Below are 13,647 nucleotides of genomic sequence, written 5' to 3' on the forward strand. Positions count from 1 at the left end.
GCGGACGCAGGCGTTTTTGTCTCCTCTGTTCTTCATCTTCTTTCTTGCATACCAAACATTTTTCTCTGCACCACAAGTGGTGTGCTATATCATCTTTCTTTTTAGTCACAAAAGAAATTATTCACGCATATATTTGAACAACAATAACTTTATTAAATCGGGCGATCAGCGTGCGTAAACGAAATGCTCCTCACACAAATAACTAAATCAAAATAGAATTTTGAGCCACAGACACTTCTGTCTGTGCAGATGTGGCGCAAAACCTATGTTTCTAAATAAATAATAGGCTGCAATAGGGATGGAGTGATTTTCGGTCGGATCGTCTATCGGCAATCGACAGTGGCCACGATCTAATGATCTGAAGACAGGGCCGATTTCACATCCCTAGCATGTGTCTTTCTTTCCATTTTGATTAATTTTTCTTCTTCTTTTTTTTATGTTAAAGCACATATTTTTTTTTTTTTTTTTAAATACCATTTTCATTGCTGGTTTGGATGCCAAACACGTTCTTGTACATTATGACCAAATATCTCCACTTTGCTCTGGTCTGTCCAAAGGACATTGTTCCAGAAGTCTTGTGGTTTGTTCAGATGCAGCTTTGAAAACCTAAGCTGTGCTGCCATGTTCTTTTTAGAGAGGCTTTCTCCTGCAACCCTTCCAAACAAGCCATGCTTGTTCAGTCTTTTTCTAATTGTGCTGTCATGAACTTTAACATTTAACATGCTAACTGAGGTCCGTAGAGTCTGAGATGTAGCTCTTGGGTTTTTTGCCCGGCTCTCTCGGCATTACACAGTCTGACCTTGGGGTGAACTTGCTGGAACGTCCTCTCCTGGGAAGATTGACAACTAACGACAACACATTTTTTTTCAACTTGTGAATAATCTTTCTCTCTGTAGAATGATGGACTCCAAATAGTTTGGGAATGACCTTATAACCCTTCCCAGACTGATGAGCAGCTGCTCTAAGATCATTGCTGATGTCTTTCCTTTTTGGCATTGTGTTAACACACACCTGAATGCTCCAGACCAGCAAACTGACAGGTGCTCACACTTGCTGATGAACAGTTCATCAAGTATATTTGATTAGCAGCACCTTGGTTTGCTAAATAATTACACAGTGTAATATGTCAACTCCTGAAGAGGATCAGATGTTTCTTTTTTATCATGTCGTAAAGCCTTAGAACTGAAAGAGAGACCATACAGAGATATTGTTTGAAATATTTTTGAACATTTGACAGGTCTAGGATTGTTTTCCCACCTTCTCAAGGCCAAGCTAAGGCCATGTATTCCCCAAAGTATTGACCCAAAGAGCCTTGACTAAGATGAATAAATCCCCTTGTGAAAACCCTCAGAATGTAGGTAGGGATGAAGCAGGAGAGTCTGGTGTCAGTGCAACTGTGGTAGAGATGAATGGTTCAGGGAATAGGTTTTAAAATGATGGCTTCAAAATTCAAATTCAATCGGAAACCAACATTTCTGAGATAAAATGTTTTAACTAACACGTTACCACAGAATTTTCATGGCTGATTCCTTACACTGAGAGGGGTTTTGTATGACAGGTTTTATGATATTGAATCAATACATTCATAAAGAAGGCATCATCTAATTAAATGTGTTGTTATTTACAAAGATTTACACAAAAATGAAAAGAAAAACAATGTTACCACTTTTTTGTTGTAAATTATAAAAGCATGGCTATATTCTAATGGAGTCCCAGAAGAGCGAGAGGTATTTTATGTTTTTGAGTGTGTTTTGTGGCTTCTCACTCTGGATAACTGGAAAGCTGTAACCATGTGATCAGCAGTCAGTGGAGTCATCCATCCATCCATCCATTTTCTATACCCACTTAACCCAACTCAGGGTCACGGGTCAGTGCAGTCAGTTAAACAAAAAAAGTCCTGTGGTCAGCTGTCAGTCCCCGGTCTTCAGCAGTCATGCATATGTGTATATCTCCACTGAATTTAGATGCTACATCACATTGACTCAGTCCCTCCACCTGACCATGAGTGGAGCTCCAGCAGGGCCTGCAGGCACAGGGAAGACTGAGACGACCAAAGACTTGGGACGAGCCCTCGGCATCATGGTGTATGTGTTTAATTGCTCTGAGCAGATGGACTACAAGGTGAGCAAACACAATTGCATCATAACTGTCTGCGTTTAAAGCTGTCCACGTAGCAAATACGCATTCACTGCAGCACATATTGTGTATGTTTCTTTTAATCTCTGCCTTTGTCAGCGATATGATATGCATTTGCCATTAAAGTTGTCAGACCGCCCTTATGCCCTTCTCTTTTCATCTTTTTCTTTTCATCTTCCGTTAGCTTTCCTCCTAAAAGAAGAGCTGATTAACTTGACCTTGATCTTTTTCCTAGCCAGACCTTGGCAAAAAGCTCCCTCAGTATTTATCCTCCACCTTGCTTCGGTATATTGTTATTCACACCCTCTGCAAAAAGAGTGGTTAAAGGAGGTGTGTAATCTTATGATCTAGCTTGGTCCTGCCTCCCCCAGACAGGGACATCATTACAGTATAGAGGCATACAGTACCCCTGCCTATACATTCCTCAGCAAGGTGTCTACAGGGAGAAGTGCTAATGTACTCCAGGCGGAGCATATACACTGGAAGCTGGCTTCAGAGCCCCAGACTATTACTCATTTTCTGTTATGCACACACACGCACACTCACACACATACTCAGCAACGAGTTAGATCAGTCCTCCAGTCAGCTTTAGTTTGCATCAGAGGGTTTCGTTGGCCCTATAATCGAAGAGAACAGTGAGCTGTCCGCTTCATCCTGGTCCAGCTGCTCTCTGGAGGGCCGTTCAAGTTAATGTTAGACGGAACATGAAATGTGACTGGTGGATTTTAGCTTTCTTTTTTGCCACCAGTGCCTGCTTTTATTAGTGTGAGGCCATGTTTATGTATCAGCCTGCGCTCTTTTCAAACATCCTCTGTATAATTACCAATATGTCTTAAACAGCTCACCACATGCATAATCAGACAGTAAGACCAAATAGACTCCCAACAGAATAGTCCTTTTCTTGTTTTGGAGGGTTCTGAACTAAATGAAATGACCTGAAGTATCTAAGTCGCAGACATGAGAAGAGCTCTAATTGTTGACAAAGCATTTTCAATTTTTATTTTGTCAAGCCTAACATTCACTGGATCATCCTTTCCCATAACAAGAGCCGTGTATCAATGCTACATCTAACCGTCGCTCTCATTATGTACTGATTATCTCAAACTAATTATAGATCTCTTTTAGTCCAAACAGTTTTGTCCTTATCATTAAATAATTTGTATATCACACAGGATCACTTTGTTCAATTTAAAGAAAGACAACATTCATTCATTCATATGAAGATCTAAAACTAAATATTTTTCTGGCAGATCTGGTACAATAAGATGCAATTAATGGGTTAGAAGAGATTTCATCAATATGAAGCCATAGTAACTGTGTGCTGACAACAAGATGCCTCTGGTCATCTGAAAGGGGGCAGTTGAATACATAACTGTAAAAAAATCAAACAATTTGATATTATTTAAGAATTACAATTTAAATTATTCCAAAGTCTGCCAGAATCAGCACTGTTAGATAGGTCTAATGTCCCATATTGCTATCTTGGTTTTAGCTCAATGGATTACAAGAGTTACTAGTTAGCCTCACATGTGTAGTTCATATTTATTTTGCCAACTCTTCTCTGCTGAAGGAAAATGTTGAATCAATTTCTTTGGCTAAGCCTAAACATGTAAAAATCTTTCACTTCAAGACCAGATTTTGCCCAGTTTTAGCCGAGATGTAACAGAGCACTTACATGTTGTTTAAACGTCTTACAATAGGTAAGACCACCCCACAACTCATGACCAACCTTTGTAATTGTGTCATATTTTCACTGGATTGTCCACATTTATAGCATGAAACAACATGGTAAGAAGGCATGTGGCAAAATGAGCAATGCTTTTTTTCCAGTCCATGTTTGAAACTGTTGCAGTTTAACACAGTAACCCACATTACAGCTAAGTGAAAGTGTAATCAGATTTGTCACTGCAGTGTAGTTTTATTTAATCCTTAAAGAATTCAGCTTTCCATCTTTGCTTGACCTGATGCATCAAGGTCAAGAAACAGTGTTTAGGAATAGACATGTGAGGTCTTTTTTAGAACTCTTAAGTCATAGCCAAAGTCTCTACCTATGACCCTGACTGAATAACTATCTGTTCACCAGTCCTGTGGGGACATCTACAAAGGCCTGGCTCAGACGGGGGCATGGGGCTGCTTCGATGAGTTTAACAGAATCTCTGTGGAAGTGCTGTCTGTGGTGGCTGTACAGGTAAGAACACGCACACCAAGTCCTCCGTGGTACTCCTGTTTTAGTAATTAGACTTAATGGTGAGAGCAGCAACTGTATGTGTTTACAGGGTCGGTGGTGCTAAATGTGTGAGTTTTCATTTAGTTTGTGAAGTTGTCCATCCAAACCAAGCTGTAATGCAAATAAGCCCTTGAAAGCAGTACTGAAGAAGTAAATATCCTCATCGCAGATTCCAAGCATAAATTACTCCAGCTGGAGGACTAATCCACTTAGACTGGCACCTTCGCACTGAAGGACCTCCTCATAATTAGAGCCTTCTCTGATCAACGATGGAAAACAGCCTTAAGCTCACCTGTTGTGCTTTTCATGTTGCATCATCTACATCTTTTAGCACAAGCAGCAGCCACTCAGTCTTCATTAACCTCCATTTCTCAGAGAATGAGCTACAGTTATTAGGGTAGTTTATGAATTGTTCTTAGTTTTACATTAGCAAAAACAAGTTGTCTTACCTTGCTATTAGGACAAGGAGCTTGGTTGCTATAACGACCGTCACCAGACATCAGTTTATAACAATCTACTTTGTGGCCTGCAGGATTGTCTTATGTGAAGTAATTAAGTGCTTTCTTGTAATATGTTTAAGTAGAAAACAAGATATAAGTAATAAATATAGCACAGTGCTGAAGTCTTGAAGCAGCCCTGAATTTCTTTATATTTAGCTCTCAAGCAGCCAGACTTTCTTGTAATCTTTTAACATGATCAAGAGCGATAGTTCTCCTGACTCTCTAGAGGTCTTTCAGATTTTTCTGCAGGCATTGGGTTGTTTTTCATTCATTTTCAGGCCAGTCCTTGCATCCGAACCATTTTCAAAGGAATGTGTTTTTCATTTTTGTTTAAGTCATTTAAGCATAAGAAAGGCACCTAACTTAAGGAATGTACCAGTGTGTCTACACATAACAGTCAGCTCAACAAAGGTTCAATTTTAAATAGTATCTTTAAGCATTGTGTTACTTGCATCCTGTCATATGGACACTTCAAATTTCTTAAGTTGCATCTATGAAAAATACTAGACGTAAATAAGATAGTGTTTTTACAGCAGCAAGGTGTTTCTCAAAGAGATAGCGGAGGATAATGTGTTAGGTTTAAAAACGTATCTACAGCAGATGAACAGTATCTGAAAGTGATGTCTTTAAGAAAGGAAAAAGTCCAGTAAAGATCTGACACAGGACCTGAGAGATGCATCTGTTGCATCTACTGAAGCCTCATCAGAAATGGTCTCCATGGAAGGGTGGCTGTCAAGAAGTCATTCTTAAGGAAGGGAAACAGGAAGAAAAGGCTGAGGTATGCCAAATGATGCAAGAAGTGGACTGAAAATCAGTGGCAGCAGGTCTTATGGAGGGATGAATCCTCCCCAGAGCCTGGACCTCAACATTACTGAAGCAGTGTGGGATCATCTGACAGAGAACGGAACAAAAGGCAGCCGACATCCAAAGAAGAGCTTTGGAAGAACTATTCCTGAAGACAGGACAAGACAGCCTGTCTAAGAGGGTTCAGACTGTGTTGAAAAATAAAAGAGCTCATAGCAAATATTGACTTCAATATTAGAATTAGAATTAGAATTGTACAAGCTATGTTTAGCTCTATTTCCACTTCTGTTTGCACGGGTTTTAGTAAATTGCTGAACCTATAACCTGGCAATAAATAAAGAATCAAGAAAAGGTTCTAGACTTTAGCACGGTACTGTATGCAAATAAAAGGTTTGGTTTTTTTATCCTCAGTGTTAGTTAAAGTCAGAGCCTCACAATAACTTAAATAATTTTTTTAGCAGAATCTTAGGTTGTCAACTTTTCTCCTGCCCTCAGGATGAACTGACCTGTGAATGTCCATGTTTTCCCTCAGCTACCTCCACATCCTGTATGATAACACGGAAAGTGAAAAAGAAAAAAGATATTCACTCCACACTGAATGTTGGATTCTGTGGGTGACCCAAAGTATCTAGCGCTTTGATGACAGTACTCTTTTGAGAAATCAGCCATATTCTGTGCGTTTCAGCTGATGTTAGCTTCTTTGCTATCTTGCATTCTGTTATCCTGGATCAAACAGATCCTCCCCGTGGCTCCAGAAGTTTCTCTGGTGTATTTAAATACCCGAACGCTGTTGGTGCTGACACTATCTTCATACATGCGCAAAACTATCAAAACAAAATGTATACAATTGATAAGGACATTGATTATGATCACAAAGATAGTAGAGATAATGGAGATAGAGCTCCTCCAGCAGATCATTATTCACCGCCAGACTTAAGTCACTTCTTTGCCCTTCTCTTCTTCTCTTGTAAGCAGAGATGAAAGTCAGGCAGTCTTTCTCGATAAGCTGTGGAAGTCCACAGTACTTAGAGAATTTTAAAGTGCCAGAAGAATGAATAGGTGTTGCATGGCGTAATGAATAATAAATCATGGTGGCTTATAGTAGAGAAGCAGACCTTGAGAACAGAGCAGCATCAAACTCCTGCTGTGACAGCTGGCAGCCCGCTCCAGCACTCAGCCTGCCTCAGTGGAGCCAATGCAGAGCCATCTCTCCTCTCAGCACACACACCTAATCCATCCTCTGAAAGTGGAAGCTGCTAGCATCGCACGCCGACATACTCGGCTTCTGCTCGGGCTGCTAACACAGGTGGTGGACCAGCTCTACATAAAATAAACAGAGACAAACAGAAGGCAGCCAGACACAACAACATGGAGATGAATTGGGGACGTTCTGCCTCTGTTGCAGCCAACACAAACCTGCTCTGTTCATATGCTGCTGATGCTGCTCGCTTCAGATAGTCCATTTAAAGAGGTGAAAAAAGTGTGGATTAACAGCCCACTGGATCAGACTTCTCTAAACAGTGTATTTTCTTCAACTTTTAAAGTGTTTTCTGCCTTTTACCTACCTTTATATCTCTGAAGGGCAGCAGTGCTGTCACATCACATGAAAAACAAGCTCCAGTGATGTGCTCATGGAAACTTTGTGTGTGTGTGCCGCAGCTGCCCTGTTTGTTTTTGCATCTTTCCCTCCCCTTCCCTGTTGTGTTAGTATGACTGAGTGATCTGTAGCCGAGTACTCATCCATGAAGAGATGTTCCTTCTCTTTCCAGCTGTCAACCTGCTACGCTCTTTTAACACTCGCATGTTAAATTCATGAAGCCTCTTACATGCAGGGCTTCAGAGTTTTAGACCAAGACATACACAGAAAGTTCATTTCTGATAACTCATTCAGTCATAATGTAGACAAGCAGAGCCTTGGTAGTTCAGCCATCCAGTGAACCCTGGCTGATAGCATGCTCGCATTAGTGATGAAATTGTGTTTCTTTCCAAAAAAAGGGAATGCTGCATAACAAATTGACACGCTGTTACAAACTGTTTGTGGTAAGTGCCTTTGATATTAATAACTTGCAAATGAGTGAGACTTGAGAGTCGTTCAGAATATCTTTTTAGTGCTAAATGACCTAATTGAAATACCACAACAACCACTGGATGGATTTCCATTTACATATGTACAATCTTTGTATGGTCCTGCATTGATGTTTACTGTGAATTTTTTGTCCTTTGACGCTGAAATGCACATTTCTGAAGGACACACAATTCATGTTATGTTATGTTAGACATACACTTCATGCTTTATGCCATGAAGCCTATACGTGCGACTGTCACAGCCTCGTGTGACAAACTTCATTGTTTGAGAGTCTTTGTTAATAATTGTTTTTTTAAGATTGAGTGCAGTTTGACCTGTTAATATCGTTCCAAGTTAGAACAAAACAAAACAAAAACAACGTGTTTAATTTGACTTTATTTTACTACAGACAGTCTGAATCTAGTATGAATATATTAAGATATGTTTTGTCTCATTAACCTAATTTAAATCCATTTTTGGATTTCAGGCCTGCAACGTGTTCCAAAAGTGGTTGAAAATGAAAGATGTTACTCTGGTTTGTTGCTGCTCCTCACAATGCTTACATAAATTGTACCAAGTGATGATGAGTTTCAGGTGCTATTGGGGCCAGGCCAGGACTGCATCCGGTATCTGTACCGTCTTGCTCCTCCTTAATGTGTGCAGGATGTGGTTTTACATTATCTTGTTAAAAATTGCATGGATGTTCCAGGAAAAGATGTCGTCTTGAGGGCAGCATATGTTGCTCTAAAATCATACCAAGCTCTTCCACATTAATGCTGCCATCACAAAGGTGTAAATGAGCTTTTCCCAGAGCTCTGACACAACCCCACAGCAACACAGAGCCTGACTTTTGGACTTGCAATTTGAAAACTCCCTGGATGGTCATTTTTGTCTTTGGTTCCAAGGATACGACATCCATTCCTTCTGGAAAAGATCAGGAATTATACTGACCCCAATGCACGTTTCCACTGTGGGATGGTCCACCCCAGATGCCTCAGAGATGCCTCAGAGAGAAGTCGATGCTGCCTCTAGATAAGATCGATATGAGGCTTCTTTTCTGCTAAATAGAGTTTGAATTGGCTTTTGTGACTGCAGTTCTGTATTGTAGCGCTTGACAAAGGTTCCCCACAGTAACCCCTGACCCATGTTGATATGCCGACTAATGACGGTTCTCAGTGCAGTCATGTTTGAGGACTCAGAGATCATGGCTGTCCAGCTTAGGCTTGCTCCCTTGCCCTTTACACTCTGTAATTCTTCTGGATCCCTTGAGTCCTTCAGATATATTCTGCACTATAAATTTCCAAGTCCCTTCCAATAATTTTTTGAGGAACATGTCTGTTGACAAACTGGAGATCTTCTGCTCATCTTTCCTTGTCAAATACCTTTTATAGTTCCTTCTTTTGTACCAAATCATGATTACAATCATCTTTGGACCTTAACTGTTTGATATAACATGATTTTTTGTTACCTGCTGAAAATGATCATCATGGCAACTGTTATTAAATGTGTCCACAGACCTGAAAAACAAAAATGGATGAATGTGGACTTAAATAGATTAAATGTGAAATATCTTGGGTTTACAAGGTCTGCAGTGAAAAAAAGATAGATCAGTTCATTTAAAAGAGCTTTTAAAGCTATGGACACAATGTGCATATTGCGTTTTATGGTTTGGGAAAAGTGAGAGTTCTTTATGTTCTACGCTGTGTTTGTATTTAGGTGAAAAGCATCCAAGATGCCATCCGCGATAAGAAGCGAAGGTTTAACTTTATGGGAGAGGAGGTGAATCTTTGTCGCTCTGTGGGCATCTTCATCACCATGAATCCAGGCTATGCTGGCAGGACTGAGCTTCCTGAGAACCTCAAAGCTCTGTTCAGGTAGGTCAGAAGAAGCTTTAGTTCAGTACGGCATGTCATTTCTGCAAGATTTCTCCCTTTTTGTCTTTCCTTTTTTTTTTTAACTTAGATCTTAAATCCATCAGTGAATGTTTAATCTATCACTGAGATAGATGTCAGTGCTCATCAACAGAAGAGAAACATGGAGAAATGGGGGGATGATTAGTTAATATATTAGAATATAATAAAGGTGAATCACAATATTTTTACATTAGAATATGAATAGTTGAAATATATATAAATCACTATACATAATGTGAAACTCTAATAAAGAATCTGTAAACTAAGTGATATAATTAGGCATAAATGGTTACTCGTGTACTATCCTTATACATGAAGTAAAAGAAAGGTGAGTATTCTTCTGTTGCATTTAGTTTGTATTTTTCACTCGTAAAAGCTGATATCCTTGTGTCCTACGAAGTGTGGTCATGGGTAAAAGCTGCTTTCTCCATGTGTTTACTTTTCTTCAGCTTATTTGATTAACTCAAGTGTGTGAATGAAATAATTACAACAAGCAAAAAAAAAAACATTCTCGTACTTATGTTCAAATTAGTGAAATGTGGCCTCAAAATGATTGATTATTCCCTCTGAGGCCACTAATGTTCTCTGTAACAAATTGTTATGGATTACAACTCGTGGTGAAACTTGCATCGCTCTGCCTTTAAAGTGAGCTGGAATTTACTGAATTCTGTTCTAATGATGCATTGCAGATAAGAGAACATGTATATCATTTTTGTTGGTAAGGCTATATTGCAAATGAGGTCTCTACTTCAGTGTGTTTTAGCTGTAAAAGTAGAATTAATGGCTTAAAACATTTATATGACCATCAGCTAATCCTAAGCGCCTTCTTCACATTTGTCCACAGACCTTGTGCCATGGTGGTGCCAGACTTTGAGCTGATCTGTGAAATTATGCTGGTGGCCGAAGGTTTCATTAACGCGCGGATCCTTGCCAGGAAGTTTATAACCCTCTACACGTTGTGCAAAGAGCTGTTGTCCAAACAGGTACAACCTTCTGTCTGCCGTGCTGTGATGCGGCTGGCAATCGGTAGCTCCTAAACCACCTCAAAGCTTTATAACTGACACAGTGTTATAATTGAGTTTTTTGATGAAGGAAATACTCTGAGGCACCACACAGAAGCTGAATTAGTAACTGTATGTAATATTTCACTCATCTGAGTGAAGTATTACATGCATATATTAATAGGAAGCTACAGGGAGTTTCTATTTTATTTTTCTTTAATCCCTCTTGGTCTGATCTTGTTTTACAATTCATGCCATTAATTTCATGAGTTAAAAAAGCAATAAAATTGATCACTGGGCTGACTGAGAGTTGCAGTACAGTTTCTCAGCTTGGGTGGTTTTATGAGCCGTCAGTTCTGGATGAATTTTCCATGACCGTAGGCACGTTTAAGTGTCAAATTACGCTACTTTATTTTTACGGTTGTGAAATGAAGTCATAATAAGTTAAAAAAAACTTTGTTACACTTCTTTTGCTCTCTCAAAGTTGTTTGTATAAGTTAAACTGTATAACTGTATGAAACTGTATTGTTTTATAAGTTAAACTGTCTTTTCAGACATCAGCAACACTGTAGTAATGAAATCAAGTTGTAATGAGCGGGTAGCTCATCTAAACTACATTCACAAGAGCTGAAATGGTAAATCAGTTGAAAGTGCAGATTTCTTCCTTCACTTTTGGATTTAATGTTTCTTCCAAAGATGTTTCAGTGAACTCTACTCCATGTCACCAAAACAAAAAAAACTATTTATTGTTTGGCTGTGAATGTGCAATTTTATCTTTCTACTTTCAAAAATCTGGTGTGTTTAGCAATCATAATCCAAACTAAAGGGAGGGTGATTGTGTAGAACTTGCCTGCTCTGCCATCAACCCGCTTGCCTCTGGCTCTTTTCTCACAATGACCTAAACTTTTAAAGAGCTTAATAACTAAACAACACTTCTAACCTCTAACATCTCATTTATATTAATTAGCTGGACTATGCTTGACGCCAGCTCTCATTGATGACAAAATAAGATGAAAAAATGAGCATATGCAAAAATGTATCTACACAGAAAATCTTATTCACATATGAAATTTGTATATGAATATAGAGTATTAAGATGTATGTATACAAATAACAAAAACTAGAAATTAATTTAGAAAAACTACAGAAATAAATAAAGAATAATGTTGCAGTTGCTACCAAAAAAACAGTCATTGCACAGTTAATGGTGAATGCAGATTTGTATAAAAGATGTTTTACTATTTTGAGGCAGCTGAAGTCTTTTCGTGGTCTGTTGGGAGCAGTGCTGATTGTACGGTGTGACAGCTGCAGACAGGAAGGGTCTGCGATATTGTTCTTTCATACATTAAAGGTGCAGCAGCCTGTCACCGGAGGAGCTCTCCAGTGCCGACACAGTGTCATGCATGGGTTGAGAGACACTGTCCAGAAGTGATAGCTTGGCTAGCATTCCCCTGTCTCCCACCTCTTGCACTGGGTCGAGGGTCATTCCAGGACAGAGCTGGCCTTCCTGATCAGTTTAAGTTTTTTCCTCTCAGCAGTTGAAATGCAGCTCTTCCAGAAGACTGCTCCTTAAAAAATGTCTGATACCACAACAGAGTCAGAAAAGGTTCTCAGGAGTACCACCTGCACTCCAAAAGTCCGGAGTGTCCCCTGCATGTAGAGTCCACTCTGGCTGTTTGGTATATTACATCAGTGTTGTCTGTTCAGTGACGCCTGTTGTTAGCTGATTTTAAAAAGATAGCTTAACAGTCCACTAACCCGATGTCCATTCCCTCGATGTTTGCTTGTTTCAGGCGGAGTGTGTGTCTGTAGAAATCCACCACTCTTTGGTCTTTCCTGCGTTGATCTAGATATGGTTCTGCTGGCACCGGTCCATATAGTCCTGAGTCCATCTGTCCTCCCTATCACCCTCATCTGTGATGAGACAGACGATGGCAGAGTGATCAGAGAACTTCTACAGTTGGCAGTGTACTGCAAGGGGTGAAGAGGAAAGTTTGCAGAATGTTTCCCTCTGGAGCCCCTGTGCTGCAGACAAACATGTCAGACATACTGTGGTCATTTTACGAAGACAGGTAGTGGTACACCCCTGTGTGCTTGAGCTTGTCCCTCAGAAGGACAGGGTGTATGGAGTTGAAAGCACACCAGAGAGCTCTTTCAGCACTCCCAAGCTGAAAGAGCTCTCTGAGGCAGAAAGGTCATGGCTTCATCTACCCCAGTGCCAGGCTGGGAGGCAGAAACAACTAGGTCTGTTGATGAGCTCACCGATGGACTTCGATGAGTGAGCTGGAGATGAGTCTCTATCGGTTTTTCATCTGGAGCAATGTCAGAGCCACCAGCCTGTAGCAGTTGAGGTCCCTCAGGTCCACAGGATGCTTCCACAGTTGTGGTATAGTGTCTATCCACATCAGCAGTGTCTGGGGAAAAAACAAAACAAGACACTTAAACAAACCACAAAGACCACAGTCAACTGCCATCTAGATCTATGCCTGCACAAACATAACTCTCCAGCACAGAAAGGAGTGGGAGGAAATACATTATTCAGTAAGGGACGCTAGAAGAAAAACGTGAAGTTTGCATTGTATTTTTCATTAATGTCATGAAATAGATGACTCAGGTCTCTCTTGAATCATGGCTATCGGTTGAGTTTCAGTCTCCACATGCCCATGGTTATGTGAAAAATGTTGTTGTTTTGGAAAGATGAAGTCAATAAATGATAAGCTAATGTGTGACATGCTGAGTTAGCTGATTGCCTTCTGTCGGCACTGTTGCATCACCTCTAATACACTCCGACAAAGCCTCGTCACAGCGAAAAGACGACGGAGACAGAGAAGGCTAATGCACAATTAATCTGTTTTAATGATATGATTATTTAGATGCACTGATGTATAGGCAAGTATGTTTGAAACAACAACTGTGCCATTTAATGTTTTATGAATGAGCACTTTGTGTCATTTGTGTCAGTCCTATTGAATGAATGAAAACTAGACTGATATGAGTGAAA

The 13,647-nt window shown here is 39.9% G+C and overlaps 1 protein-coding gene across 1 annotated transcript in view; it reads left to right on the forward strand.

Moving 5' to 3' along the window:
• The window catches only part of dnah9 (dynein, axonemal, heavy chain 9), a 137,145-nt gene that overhangs the window by 37,929 nt on the left and 85,569 nt on the right, over positions 1–13,647 (forward strand). The window contains exons 33-36 of the mRNA XM_072373573.1: positions 1,965–2,121; positions 4,220–4,324; positions 9,449–9,606; positions 10,490–10,628. Coding sequence (XP_072229674.1) covers positions 1,965–2,121; positions 4,220–4,324; positions 9,449–9,606; positions 10,490–10,628 — 559 coding nt within the window. The remainder of the gene's footprint in view (positions 1–1,964; positions 2,122–4,219; positions 4,325–9,448; positions 9,607–10,489; positions 10,629–13,647) is intronic.

This window comes from Leuresthes tenuis, unplaced genomic scaffold (assembly GCF_036924035.1).
Source record: "Leuresthes tenuis unplaced genomic scaffold, fLeuTen1.0.hap1 SCAF_20, whole genome shotgun sequence".
Classification (NCBI taxonomy): domain Eukaryota; kingdom Metazoa; phylum Chordata; class Actinopteri; order Atheriniformes; family Atherinopsidae; genus Leuresthes; species Leuresthes tenuis.